Below are 15,348 nucleotides of genomic sequence, written 5' to 3'. Positions count from 1 at the left end.
CTTAATGTTCTCCATTTTCACCCTTACAAAATAATCTTGAACTTAAGTATGATACTTCCAAAATGTTACGAAATAAAGTAAATATCTCACTTTTTGTCAGGTATGTCTAAATGTTGTTCTACATCAAAAAGAAGTCTTTGGTCCTCTGATTCAGCTCTATGAGAAAATTTCATTTATTAATAATAGGTATGACTAAGTCTCAGACATATGAAGTAAATCTATTTAATCCAGCTTTCCAGTTAAACTACTTTTATTTCTAACTCTAAATATAAACACTTATGTCTAGAAGAAAAAGAAAAGAAAGAAAGAACACTAGAGACAAACATCATCTAAGGCCTCCTTAAATTATTGTAAGAAATATGTGCCAAAAGAGTTCTAAAAGATTCTCCTGTCAGGTAGGAAAATGAGAAAATGCTATTTATGTATTCCTGGTTTATAATCATCATAGATCTAAAATTTGGCTCAGAATCCAGGTCAATGCAAAAAGAAATGACTTAACAACATCAAAAAATACAGGTGCAGCTACAATTCAATTACATATTTCCCCTTTTTGTAGGGTGTGTCTTTGTTCTCACAGCTGGCAGAGTTGTACTTGAAATTTTCAACAAAGAAAGCCACCACATTAAAGAACTCTAGAAATTCCTATAACTAAAACTGTAGCAATAACCATGCAATCTTCACTTGCCTTTCATAAAGATATTATGTGCTTTAATCTCCTGTTCGTCTGTACTCAACACATTTGGCAAAGTACGTTAACAATAGAAATGAAAACAAAGCTTAGAAAAGAAGAATCGCACAAAATATTTAATAACCCACATCTCTTAAGAATTTACTTTCAATTTTTGAAAATAAAAGAGTTGGAAATAACATGAGGCATTCTGTTTTTGTTTTAATTACTCAATTTTTGTTTTGCCTACAGGAAGAAAATAAAGCAAAAACTATTATGATCTAAATAAGAATGTAATTTTGAACCCAAACTGCTGGTTTTTAATCTATTCATTTCCCTGCATATATAAATGTGCTTTTTTACCTCTAGTGTTTTATCAGTTTAACAGTCATAATTTATACAAAACACACAGATGGTCTTAGAAACAGTAAAAGTTTCAGATGTTACAACTTCCTAGCATATGGAACACTATCGTGGATCATCATTTTGGCAGCTTTAAATGATTTTAAGATTATTTATACATTACCGTCTTGGCATGGTTTCATAGCCATAGGTTACTGCAACTTTAAATTGCTTGATTCCTGATTGGAGATGGTTCTTATAGCGACTCTAACCTACTCGTGTGAGAGGACTGGTACTCTTTAATTACAGGATGGCACCCTCTAGACAACAAAATGTTAGCGAGGATCCTATAATAAAGTAAACATTTAGGCATAAACCATAACATTTCTTCTAATTCAATATGTGCTACAACAGGAAATTCTGAGCATTTTTTAAAAAATGAAATATACTATAGATGTTTTAAACTGTTAATGTCACAAGAAAATACACACACATAATGTGTACACACACACACAGTAAAACCTTTGAGATTAACTAAGACTTCTCAAAATGTGAGGCTATAATCAGCTTTATTTTTTATCTATTGTATGAGAGTATGAGATACAATATAAAAAGAAGTGTCTATACTCTATCCGATGTCAGTCTTTCCAATCTTTCCTGAATCAGTTCAATGAGGTTTTAAGCTCCCCACTCCACTGTAACTGCCCAAGTCAAGGTCATCAATGACTGACCACCAAGCTGTTAAATCCAGTGGTCAATTCTCAATCTTCATATTCCTTCATTTACCAGCTGCAACTGACTCAGTCATTGCCACCTCCTTAAAACACTGTCTTCACTTGGCTGCCCTTCTGGTTCTTCTCCTCTCTCACTGACTGCTTCCTCTCAGTCTCCATGCCTCTTTCTGCATCTTCTCCCTGAGAGCTAAACATTGGACCTCTTTTCCTTTCTAAGTATAATCACTCCCTTGGTGATTTCAGTCTCTTATTTTTAAATAATATGTACATACTGATGACTCCCATATTCATCAGAATAGGTTCCATTAGTCTGTGGTAAGAAATTCTCCTTGACTTAATACAACAAAGATTTATTTCTCATTCATTCTACATGTCCGTCATAGGAAGACAGAGGTGAGGGGTGGAAAGTTCTGTTACACATCAGTCAGGGGCCAGGTTCCTGGGGTGTCCTCCAAGTTGTAGCTGGACTAGCTGGGACATGCAGCCTTGGTTGCCACATGGTGAAGAAAGAGCGTTCTGGAGGTTCGCTCACTAGTATTTAATTTCTGTAGTTTCCACTCACAGCCCATGAAGCTGAACTAGTAAAATTGGTCTGCCCAACAGCAAGGAAGCTGGGAAGCAGAGTCTTTCATCTGCCCAGAAGGAGGGAGCGATTACGTAGTAATGAGTACTTGTTATGTGTACCACAACTCAATTTTTTCTCCAACCTCAACCTCAACTCTGAATTTCTGACTCATGTTTCCAGCTGCCTATTTGACATTTATCCTTGGATATCTAATGAGGATTTCAAAATTACAATGTCTAAAACTGAGCTCCTGATATTTCCAACCCTAAATCATCTCTTTCTACAATTAATGGCATCTCAGTTAATGGCATCTCCATCTTTACAGTTGCTCAGACCAACCAACGAAGGTAATCCTTGACTCCTCTTTTCCTCAAAGCCATATCCAATCCATGAGCAAATTCTGTTGGCTGTTGCTTCACAGCAGACCCAGAATCTAATGACTCCTCATTACCTCCTCTCCTAGCAGACTGGTCCAAACCACCATTTCCCTCTTGCTTAGATTTTGCAAAAGCTCCCAGCTTGTCTCCCTGCTTCTGCCATTATCACCCTTCAGTGTGTTCTCAAGACAGCAGAGGATTCTGCTGAGAAAACTCTGATGCCTTCCAGCCCACTCAGAGGAAAAGCCAAACTATTTACAAGGTCTAGAAGGTCCTACACAGTCTGGCTAGCTGTTACCCCTGCTGCTATCTCCTACTGTGCTCACTCTGCTTAACCCACACTGACCACTTTGCTCTTTTCTGAATGTGTTAGGCATGCCCCAACTCAGGGTCTTTAAATTTACTATTTTGTCTGCTTAGAACAGTTTTTCCCCGGATACCTGTATAGTTCCTGCCCTTAATTTTTCAGGTCTTTACATGAAGCATTTTCTGGTCATCCTATTTAAAACAGAAATGCTACCCCAATCCTAATGAATCTGTCTAGCTCTTGACTACTTTATCTTTCTATAGAACTTATTATGGTCTAACATACTATCTATTTTGATTTTATCTGTCTACTCACAGAATACAAACTCCAGAAGAATATAAACTCCAGAATATAAACAGCACTCACTGATTTCTGTTTAATGCTGCATCGACAATGCTGGGAATTTTATTATTAATTCGTATTAAACACAAATAGGTAATCAGGAAAGATATGAGGGAGGAGATAGATAATAATGGTTCCAGTGTGTTGGAATCATTAGGGCAGGGAAATGGGAATTACAGATAATGGTCATTAAATGACTTAGAATATGTTTTTAAGGAAAAAATATTATCTTAATTGCACATAAATCTAAAAGGAATTTGTTATCACTAACAAGAGAAGCATTTGTTCCTATACTCTCTATTCCCCTGTGCTCCTGACTCCATTTCCCAAAACCAATGTTGCCACATATGGTTCACTTTGCCATGTGATTTTTCAGCACCTCTTAAAAGTAGAGCTAGGTCATTTTACCCCAATTCCTATAATTATAAAAATCCTTTGAGAGACTCATCCTAGTTCAGATCAGTGCAGGAAAAATGCTTGATTTTCTTTCAAGGTCCCTAAAACCTTGTCTACCACAATCTTCCCTATTGTTTTTCACTATTTAATTCTCATGGTAATCTGCTAACTGGTTGTTCGGAAATAGTGCAAACATTTATTAGGATTATGTGGTCTGTGTTATAACTTTGTCCTTTCCCAACTTTAGCAGTGACTTTTCCTTACACACACATTCTCCCGGGGAACTTTTCATCTCGTTCTATGAATTCACAATGGACAAAAAGTGTGCGCAGAACAAAGAAAATGGTAAAGGGGAATGTTGTACCATCATAGACTCGATGAGAGTTCAGTTATTTAGGTGCTTTAGTAAACACCTCACGAGGCAGAAAAAGCAGAGGAGTCACTGTACAGAATTACCGATATCAAAGGGAAAACAATCACTTCCTACCACAGATAGCACACTCCTCTACTCGTATCACAGCAGGAATTTGAAATCCAATAATCTAGTCACATGATTTTATTTTGGAATGAGATAAATCCATCATTAGCCATCATTCAGAATGAAATTTTATTTTTCAGAAACAATATCGAACTCTATAGAACAGAAAAGCAATTTAAAAAGGAATAAGGGATGAAAAAAATCCTGAAGTGATTTAGGAGGCCTTCTGGAAACATACTATATTAATGAATTTTTTCATAAACAACTTTTTACTGTAACACATGGAAATGCGATATACCCTGAGTTATGATGATAATTAAATCTTACATAAAAGTGTTAACTCTAAGACATTAATGTACAGATTATAGTTTTGTTTTACTGACGTCCAAACTAAACAACATGCATTCTTCTCACTTATTTTCATGTCAACACAAGGAGAATTAAAATACATTTATTTTAAAGGAAAAATTGAAAATGGGAGATCATACAATCCTTTGTTTAAAAGAACCCACTTCAGGGCCAGCCCTGGTGGCCTCATGGTTAAGTCCAGCACGCTCTACTTTGGTGGCCCAGGTTCAGTTCCCGGGCACAGACCTACACCACTGGTCTGTCAGTGGTCATTCTGTCACGGTGGCTCACATACAAAAAGAGGAAGATTGGCAACAGATGTTAGCTCAGGGTGAATCTTCCTCAGAAAAAAAAAAACCCATTTCACTTTTCTCTTTTTCTTTGGTGAAGATATATCCACTTAGATCTAGAAATGTGCCCCACTGCTGAACTAAATACTCACAGTTATTCGTTCATCTTTATCATCCAGTGGAGAGCCATCTTTCTTCCACGAAATGGTGGGTTCAGGATGGCCTCTTGGAGGCTGGCATTCCATCACTGCAGGCTCTCCCACCGCCACCATGACATCGGAAGGATTTTGTCTGAAGTCATCCCGTAGTACTGTAGGAACAAGGTTAAATCGTTATAGTCAATAGTGAGATATACAGTCCTTATCTCCGAACTTCAGCAAAAGAGACGTTTATTATAATAAACTACTACTAACAGCTATCTCAATACATCTTCAAGAATCTATATCTACTTACAGACATACGCAATTCAATAAAGATATCTGGCCTTAAGCATACACAGCAGGGGTAATTTGATATTCTTCAGAGGCCAGGGGGCAAGCGCGTTTTGCTCTTAGTGCCCTTGCAGTTAGCATTTGGCTTATCTTTAACTTGCATTTCTTCTTGACCTACTATCTACATTTTTTCATCCACAGGCTGATGAATAGCACTGAATCCTCCTTTTTCTTACATGAAACATTGAGATGATGCTTTCTATTACTAAATGAATTACATACACAAACAAACCAAAATATTAAAAGTAAAAATAAATATATTTCCAAACATGCATTTCATTGACAGATATTTTAAAGATATTTCAAATTAGTGTATCAGTATATAGTCATAATTTAAATATGCTCGTTATAAAGACTTTAAAAGTATTTGCAAAGCAATTATATTCAAAATGCTGTCTATGTGTTTCCATTATCACAGAGTAAGGGAGAAGTCACCAAGGATGATAACAGCACTGCTACCAACAATGTCACTTTGTGTGTTATAAGTTTTTTGGTTTTTTGGTTTTTTTGATATATATTATTCATTTAATCCTTAAACCTATTCAAGGCGAGAGATATTATTAGTCCCCTTTATATTAACGCTACCTTTTAGAGGAGGAAACAATTCATTACTGTAATCTCAACTGGATACTAATGTAACATTAACATCCTCTAAAACAAGCAGTATTATTCACTTTGTAACTGTTGTAATAAATGCAGGAAATAAACCATATATGCATTTCAAAAAATAGTCCATACAGTAAATTTGTCTTCAGCTCTTGTTAACATCAAGAAGTCATGAATTAGGGGCTGGCCCCGTGGCTGAGTGGTTAAGTTCGCGCGCTCCACTGCAGGCGGCCCAGTGTTTCGTTAGTTCAAATCCTGGGCGCGGACATGGCACTGCTCATAAGACCACGCTGAGGCAGCGTCCCACATGCCACAACTAGAAGAACCCACAATGAAGAATACACAACTATGTACCGGGGGGCTTTGGGGAGAAAAAGGAAAAAATAAAATCTTTAAAAAAAAATAATAAAAAAAAAGAAGTCACGAATTATTTGACATCAGTCTGTCTTAAATCACAACTCTAGTGAATAATTTGTTGTTTAGTAGATAGGTTATCTTAACACACTACTTAATATCTTTTTTCCCTATTTACAAAGCAGGTATGGAGACATATACTTCAGTACAAAGACTAAAAATGTTAGTTATCTTTCTCTCACCCCATTCTCCCCTGGTATGTAATAAAATGTGAAAAATTTTAGTAATCTAATTTAAAATGATACTTAAATGTTCATTGGTATGTTAAGGGTGTAGATTTGAAGGGATAAATGCTATTTATCTTTTAAAATCTATTGAATATTTAATACTACAATTTTGTACTGGAATGGACGTCTTTGCATTTCAATGGGCTTTAAAAAAATTTTCAGGGATGAAATACTACAATGTGAAAAACTTATGCTCAAACCATTATTTCAAAAGTCCCTCTTAAATTTTGGTTTCAAAACCTCAAACAAGCTTACACGCTTACAAAATCCTATATTTTTCTCTTGCAATTCTCTACTTTTCCTTCCTCTCTGCCAACTAAGTAAGTGCATACATCTGAGTAAGCCTTAATACCCACTCAAGCAAAACCGGTTTTTAATCCATATTGAGACAACTTGGACACAATATGACTACGTTAACACTTGGAAAATACTACCTCAAAGAGGAGACTTGTGGCCTCGCCTTTGGAAGAAACAGTAAAAGGAAAAAGAAAAGGAAGTCCGATCACACCACATGGTTGAAATTCTAACTTCGATACTGTATGCTATTTATGAATACAATTATAGACACAAGGGTGAACCCTGTGGAGCTGAAACTCCAGCTACTGTTACCACATAATAAAAGAACAGAGTATGAAGACTGTCACTATTTATGAACTTATATTGCCATTAGATGTTAAGAATGTCCCACAAATAAAATGTAAGGTTTCCAGGAAAAGCAAATGAATTGACCTCGAGAAACAGAATGTGCCTTTGCAAGATCACGTTATTAATCTAAGATAAAATCTGAAAAACCTTAACATCCTTGAAACATGCAAAGGTAAAATACTTTTTGAATAAAACGAAATAATTTGCACAGTTTTCCTATTTGGTGAGCTTAGAACAAACTTGGTAACACTATATCTTATTTACAAATTGAGATCATATCTTAAATAAACCAATGAATAAATAAAATGTCTTTCCAAAATATCAAAGGTCTAAATCACATAAATCAAGGGTTTTTTTTTTCCCCCATTTACTACATTATTTGGGGTTTTATAGTACAGAATGAAAAGCTAACAAAATGTAATCCATTAAAGATTGTTGCTTAGATAATGCTCATGTAATTATTTTTGCAGCTGTAAAGCATAAAACTCTAGCATTGCCTATGGCTACAGGCAACCCTGGATAAAGTTATGAATTTAAGATTTTTTTCTCTCTTCTGTAAAAGCAACTTTTCTTCCTTATATTTGTCCTGAAAATTTCCTTCTGGGGAAAAAACAGTATGTGTCACATTATAAAATGAAACGAACTTTTAGTTAAATTATCCAATTTTCTTAATTCATTTGTATATTTAAGTAATTAAAATAAAAATTGAATTCAAATGATTGGCAGCATCTTGGCAGGAAAACCATTGGTATCTATAAATATTCTCAAATATAGATCTCCTTTTTAAAAAGTCTCTCCTTTTCTTCTCTAATATCTCTATTAGTCAAAGTGCATATTTTCAACTGTTTCTTGATTTGAATAGTATGAAATTCTGAAATCTGGAACTAACTTTTGAAAAGAAGCTTTAATATTAATTTCAAAAAGAGCAAATAACATAAATAATGTATCCAAGTAGATATCACCTGAAAAGTTGTTAAATGAATCACAGATCATCCTAATATTATATTTCTTCCATATGCATGTAACAGTTTTATGTCGACAGGTTGGTACATATAATTTGGCTCAACCACTTTTCACTTTTTTCATTCTAAGTTAGAAAAAGGAAAAGCTTCATTGAATCTTTGAATCTCCCAGAAGGTTTTTGTCCAAAAAAAATGGTTAACTAAGTTTTGTCTTTTAAAACAAAATAAAACATAATCATTTCTTTCTGAAAATCTATATAAAAATTCTATTACAATTCTCAGAATAAGTAAACATATTTTCAGAAAAAAATATTAAAATTCAGTGGTGACTTTGCAACCTATTTGGGTGATGCTGAGAAGACAGCAGGCAAAGTGAAAAAAAAAGTTAAACAGGAACGGTTTCAAGAATTATGGAGACTTTAATATTTGTAACACACTCTTTAAGAGCACTGTGGGAAATTGTAGAACTGAATGAACAAAATTGTAGAGCAGGCAGGGGTCTTTGACAATATCTAATCCATCATAAATAGAGGCAATTGAGTCCCGAGAAACGTTGTCACTAGCTGTGTTACTTGACAGGAAGAGAACAGATGGAAACACAGGTATCCTGATTTCCAAGGCCGTGCTCCTTTTACACCATGTTACCATTTTACTGTAAAATGCAACTCTCCTATCTAATCCATCATATTTCCAGCAAATCCATGCCATTATTGCAGACGGCTCGGCTCACCAGTGATGGTACATCAGTGCACTGCAGCCCCATGACTACCCAGTTTTGGTAAAGCTCAAGTGCTCCTCAAACTAATTGTGTTCCCTAATCATGTGGTGAACATCTGTGAACTGGCTTCATGAATCACAGAATCTCAGTGCAGTTAGAGCCCTAAGAGATGTGTGATTCAAACTTTTTCTTTTAGAAATTAATCATCTAAGGTTCCTCAGTGGGGACAGGAGCACGTCACATAAATACTAATAATGGTAACGTTAACAATGGCCGATGTTTACTGAACATTTACTATATAAGGAACCATACCAAGTATCTGCTCGTTTAATCTTTATAACAAGCCTATGATAAAGTGAAGTAATTAGTTTAATTTTATGAATGAGGAATTTGTAAGGACTTAGGAGCAGAGCCAGACTGCAGATCTCTAGTCCACAAAGGACTCTATCAAATTGCCCACCTATCTAGTCTCAACAGTGTGCACAATTCTAAATACATAGCTATCATGATATAATTAATATTTCAGTCTCTTGCCATTGAAATAGAAGTTGAGTGAGAAATTTCCCTTCTATCAGTCAAATACTATCTTTGTATATATTCTGAATTCTTGTATTTTCTCAGATTTTTCCATGTTCTTGTATTTTCTCAGAAATTTCCACTTCAAATTTTCAGCGGCATATTGAGAATTAGATTCATCATTCACTTAATGTATGTCATGCTAACTCTTATCAATGGTTCTCCTTTTGTTTCAACAACAAAATGACTGGAAAAGCTGAAACAATAATCAGCATTTTAATTAAACATGAACATTTTAATTAGAAGTGAGTATCTTGGGAAAAACAGAGGAAGATAATATGCAGTCTTAGGATTTTTTTTTTCTACTTAAAGGACTACATTGTCAATGAAACCTTGCAGCAAATAGAAGTAAATTGTCAACTGGAGAAAGAAAAAAAAATCAATGAAACTCTTCAAAACATGTCATATTAGAGGAAAAAAATAAATGAGGAGATATATTCTCAAAGACAACAACTTTACAGATGCTCAATAACAGCAGGTCTTTGTTGCAATGTACCACTTTAATTGCCTTCAAAATTCCTAATCACTTACCTAATCTTCAGGGTTTTTTTTAAAGATTTTAGTTTTTTTGCTTTTTCTCCCCGAAGCCCCCCAGTACATAGTTGTATATTCTTCATTGTGGGTCTTTCTAGCTGTGGCATGTGGGACGCCACCTCAGCCTAGCCTGATGAGCAGTGTCATGTGTGCGCCCAGGATTCCAACCAACGGAACATTGGGCTGCCTGCAGCGGAGCGCGTGAACTTAACCACTCGGCCACGGGGCCAGAGCCCCTAGTCTTCAGTTTTGATTAGAAACTGTATTATTTAACTTCTCTGATCCCTCTAGTTCTCTATCTGACAGCTCACTTACACGCTGACATAAATGTTATCTAATTTCAAAATAACCATGATTCTTTCATTTAACACATCTCTACTGAGTATATACTTTGTGCCTGGAAGCTATGCTATAACTTGTATTTTCCTTGCAGTAAAGTTTATATGAAATGCTGATGTCTGTCAAAAACAACTTCTCAGAAAATAGTAGTATAAGAGAGTTTTATTATAGGTTATTTTGTACTAAGATATATGTTTTGAGAGCTAGATAAGAAAGTATATCATAAGGCTTTTATAACTTTTTAAGATCACAGCTTTAAAGCAAAGTGTTATCTGGGGCACAAATGTGTTCAAAACTCCTTAATATTTCTTAAAACAAAGTAATAATTCCAAACTTTTTAAAACATTTGAATAAAAAGGACGAAGGTACAGAAAAGTACCTTAACTCATTGAAGAGGAAAACTAAAATGATAATGTGTAAAATAATATTCCACGAGGTATTATCCATCTTAAAGCATCCATCTTTTAAATTAAGTAATTTCCTTTTTAAAATGATGCATGCAACCATCAATTCTGTATAAATTTATAATTTAATTACGACTGTTTCCAAAAGGATACCTATTTACTTTTTTGCATTTGGCACTGAATATATCTATGAATGATCTTCAATAACTATGTCATCTTCTACTTGTATTTTTTATAGCATGCAACTTTATTTTTAAACCTTAAGTTATGCTTTGGTTACAATCCTGGAAGAAAGTACGCTGATAAAAGCACTTATTTTCTCAACTATTAGAGTTTTTAAAGATTGACAAACCTCTTCTGCTCTACCCTAGGAAAGGAGCACATTTTCTTTTCAAAAATTGTACATTCTGCAAAAGTGATATAGTACGAATGGATGTCAAACATGACCCAACTTTATTGATGAATACAGAGCATTGCAAATAAAAGGAGAAGCTATTATCTGAATGAAAATAATGTAATAGCAAATTATTTGTTTGTTCTTTTTAAACAACATATGATGGAGGAGCAAGCTTAAACCCAGTTGCATGCCTCTCAGTTCTGTTGGGTTGCGGCAATGAGGGCACCCCCACTCCTGGTCTTTTAATGCTTAGAATTACTTCCGGAGTGGATCCAAGCTTAAACCACGTTCCCATTTTGCAGAAACCTGGACACCACAATGACATGTCTTATGAAAAGCCCCCATGGCTATCTGTAGTCAATGTTTCATGGTTTAATTATTTCACTTCAGAAATTACATGTGGTACAACAGTACATGATACACCCTAGTGTTTATCACAATGGCACCAAGTCATCAAGACAAAGGGAAGGTAAGTTTAGCATACTACATTTAAGTTAAAATCTGTAATGCATTCCAGAGAAAGGCATACATCAATAAGGATCAACATTTAAGTAGTTAATATTCAGCCAACATGAAGTCTGGAAGATCATAAAAAAATGTACTGCCATAGCACGTCAAGTTACTAAAATCATATGTTCTAACTTAAAGATCTCAGTAGCTTACTGGATATTTGCATTTTACACACTTTAAACTACTATAAATAAAGTGGGTTTATTAACTTAAAAAAATGCAGCATTTGTAAAGCACCATTTTATATGGTATTATTTGCAGATATGTTTAAGAGTCAAAAAACAGAAGTCAAGAATTCCAGAATCACATCACACATCCTTCCACTATGCCATGATTTTAATAGGTATATTCACAATGACTCAGTTATTTCCATACAAACAGTGAGTTTTACACTCTATCTTGCTAGGGTTATTATGAAGACTAATTATTTAGTGTTTGTACAGGACTTGCCATTTATATGGTGCATTACATCTGCAAAGAAGTATTACTATTAGTCACTATGTAAGGAATTGCCAAATTTCTCAGCTGCCAGTACAAATGGAAAGGAGGACAAAGAATGCCATTGATGAGGGTTTCTAAGTGCCAGAGCAAAAGTCACACTCAGAGGTAGTCTGGCAGGGTTAAAAAAACACAGACAGAATGAGGCTATCTGGGCTTTGGGACCCTCTCATTGGGGTAAGACAGACATGTGTTCTGTATTTTATAAATTCCAACTTTCTATTTAGCACCCTACATTGATAAAGTCCTTGATCAAAGGAATATATTTATGTGTTTAGTTTCTGGACCTTTATATTCAAATATCAGCTCCATGAGAACAGGGGGCTGTCTTTATCACTTCTATATCTCCAGTGCCAAGAACAATGCCCAAGACACAGCAGGCATCAGTGAATGTTTATGGTACATCTTCTGTGTACTGGGTATTATATCTGAAATGGTACTACAATTGGCATGAGTCTTACACTCATGGTGCTCAGGGTTTAGGGGAGTAGACAGACAATATTCAAATAAACTCCCACATAAATTGGCAACTATAATTGTGATACATGCCATGAAGGAAAAGGACAGGATGCTGTGTGAGAAACTAATGAGGAACATAATATAGATTGGAGGTGAGAGAACACTGAGGATGTAACAGTTAAGCTGAAGCCTGACAGATGAGTGGAACTTATCCTAGAGAAGTGCATCGCAGGCAGAGGAAATAACCCAGGCTGAAGAAAAAACTCAGTACAGTAAACGAACTTTAAAAGACTCGGACCCTGTGTAGTGAAACAGGTTGACAGCAACGCAACACGACGTTGGCAGGGGGAGGTGGGGGCCAGACTTGCTGTGCATAGCAGCCATGATAAAGGGTCAGCTTTTAATTCCCATGGGAAGCCACTTCAGTGGCTTTTAAGCAGACCTGTCCCATGGTGGAATTATCATATTTAAATATTCATTCTAGCCATTCTGTTAATAAATTGGAGAGGGAAATAAGAATGGTGGAGAGAACATGTAGAAGCCCATTGCAGTAATGAAGGGAAAAAATGATAATGGTTTTATACTATTCTGATGACCCTGGATTTGGCACAAAGGGGACACAGTAGAAGTGTATACAGAGGTGAAAATCAAAATGACCTCTTGAAGGGTTGAAGTTGACAGAGAGAAAGATGTCAACAAGGATACCCAGGTTTCTGATTTGAGTAACTGAACAATGTCATTTTTAAGGTATAGGAAGATAGGTATATAACATAGAAATAAATCCTCCCATGAGGAAGAGTAGGAAAACATATGAAATCCATACACACAATAACATGATAATATGAAAACTGGTTCATTTATTAAAAATTATTATGATTTCAAATTCTGCCCCTTAGTATTTAACACAGGATTGAATTTTACCTTTATGTCGCTACATCCCATATCTCAATTGCCGATAATACCCCTTGATCAATTAGTCTATGTTATAATTTTTAGGATGACAAATTTTAATTCAGTTTGATACATATCATATAATTTTTAACTGACTGAAAAACTGAAACAAACTAATATACTTTTATTATATATACATATATATACCAATATATATGTATGTATATCTGTGATAATATGATATATATATGGCCACTAATAACATATACATTGTGATGATATCCATACTCAGCCGCAAATTATAGTAAAAACTCAGTAATTTTGTTCAGAGAATAAAACAATTCAAAACATTATGGGGAATTTCTCAGGACTGCCATAAATTAAGCTCAATTTACTATTTAAGTATAAGAAGATCAATACACTTTACACGTTATTATATAATTTGAATAAGCTGAGAGTTTACATTTGTCAGAAGTTTATAAAATCTCTAACACATCATAAAGTTCCCTGGGAAAATGCTGACTCATCAACTCTTAAGGATTTATTTGTGGTTGATTTGTTCACTCAATAAAAGTACTAGGCATTGTGGTGGGAGGTGGTGGCTAAGATAAACAAGAAATAGTCTCTGCTTTCAAAGCACTAATTTCAGGGGTTTTTTTCTTGCTCTCCTTATTTTTCTTTTGTCACAGAATGCTTTGTTCCATTGAAACTTTATACAAAAGTTTAATATGCAAAACAGATAAAAGGGATACTGTTTCACTTCCCCATCTGGGGCTGTCCTGCAGAAGAATGCAGGTCTAGTGTTAAACTGACATATGAGACGTTTAAAAAACTTTCCTAGCTGCTGTAGCTATATTGTATGTAGCTAATAAGTGACAAATTGGGAAGTGGGATACCAAAGCCTGCACTTTCAGCACTAAACTGTACTGGCCCTCTAGGAGAGAGACACTCACGCTTGAGTTTGTCTCCTTGGTGGTTTATAAGAGAACTCCACTTTGGTGCCATTTCAAAATACACCCAGCTTTCACTGTCACACTGAACCGATATGTGGAGGAGTCTGCCATTCCTCACATTTAGAATAATGCCCTAAAATAGGCCTATATTACTATAGTTTATCAAATTAGAGCTTTATATAATTTAAGTACAAACTGTGCCACTTCCACCTTCACTCCAATTGCAAATGAGGACCTGAAGCCAGGAGCTAAAAGGACTCAAGATTGTACAGTGGTTACTGGACATAGTAGAAGCAGATCTCGAGATAACTATTTTCATATAGACATATTTTTTTAAGTGCCTGAGAAAGACGAGACGGTTTCCTAATTAAAACATTTGCTGGGAAACAAAGGTGGTTGTAAAAAAACCCAGGTGTTTCCTTACCCTCTCAAGCCCAAGATGCCGGCAGCTAAACAGGAGAAGGGCTAAAGGGAGCCTTCACATTTTATGGGGAGTCTAATGGTAACAGTATCAAGGGAGAAAAATCCTCACAGTTTAAAATGATCTTGTTAAAACCTCCCTGGAAATTGGGAAGAGCCAGAGAAAACAGCTGTTGGATTAAAAAACAACAACAACAAACCAAACTATTCTCACTAGTGTATTTTTGTGGAGCATAATTAAGATTGCCAATTATAACACCTCCTCCAACTGAAACGAATATTTCAGTGACAGGAAAAAACTAAGTCTAAATAGCGCACACACAGACACATCAACTAAACAAAGGGGTCTTTAATTGGTGACAATCTGCCCTAAATCACTGTTAGGATTCCTCAACATAATAACTTTCAGATTTGTTAATTCCTTGTATCTTTCCCCTATCACAGGCTGTCTGGGGCTT

General features: G+C 35.3%; 1 protein-coding gene across 4 annotated transcripts in view; it reads right to left on the bottom strand.

Moving 5' to 3' along the window:
- ROBO1 (roundabout guidance receptor 1) overlaps window positions 1–15,348 on the bottom strand; it is a 380,310-nt gene that overhangs the window by 132,437 nt on the left and 232,525 nt on the right. For all 4 annotated transcript variants that reach the window (XM_046648052.1, XM_046648054.1, XM_046648053.1 and 1 more), the window contains exon 3: window positions 4,999–5,156. In XM_046648052.1, the coding sequence (XP_046504008.1) occupies window positions 4,999–5,156 (158 nt within the window). The remainder of the gene's footprint in view (window positions 1–4,998; window positions 5,157–15,348) is intronic.

Source organism: Equus quagga, chromosome 21 (genome assembly GCF_021613505.1).
Source record: "Equus quagga isolate Etosha38 chromosome 21, UCLA_HA_Equagga_1.0, whole genome shotgun sequence".
NCBI classification, from domain to species: domain Eukaryota; kingdom Metazoa; phylum Chordata; class Mammalia; order Perissodactyla; family Equidae; genus Equus; species Equus quagga.
The sequence above is the reverse complement of the archived record's forward strand: the minus strand, read 5'-3'. Positions and strand labels throughout refer to the sequence as shown.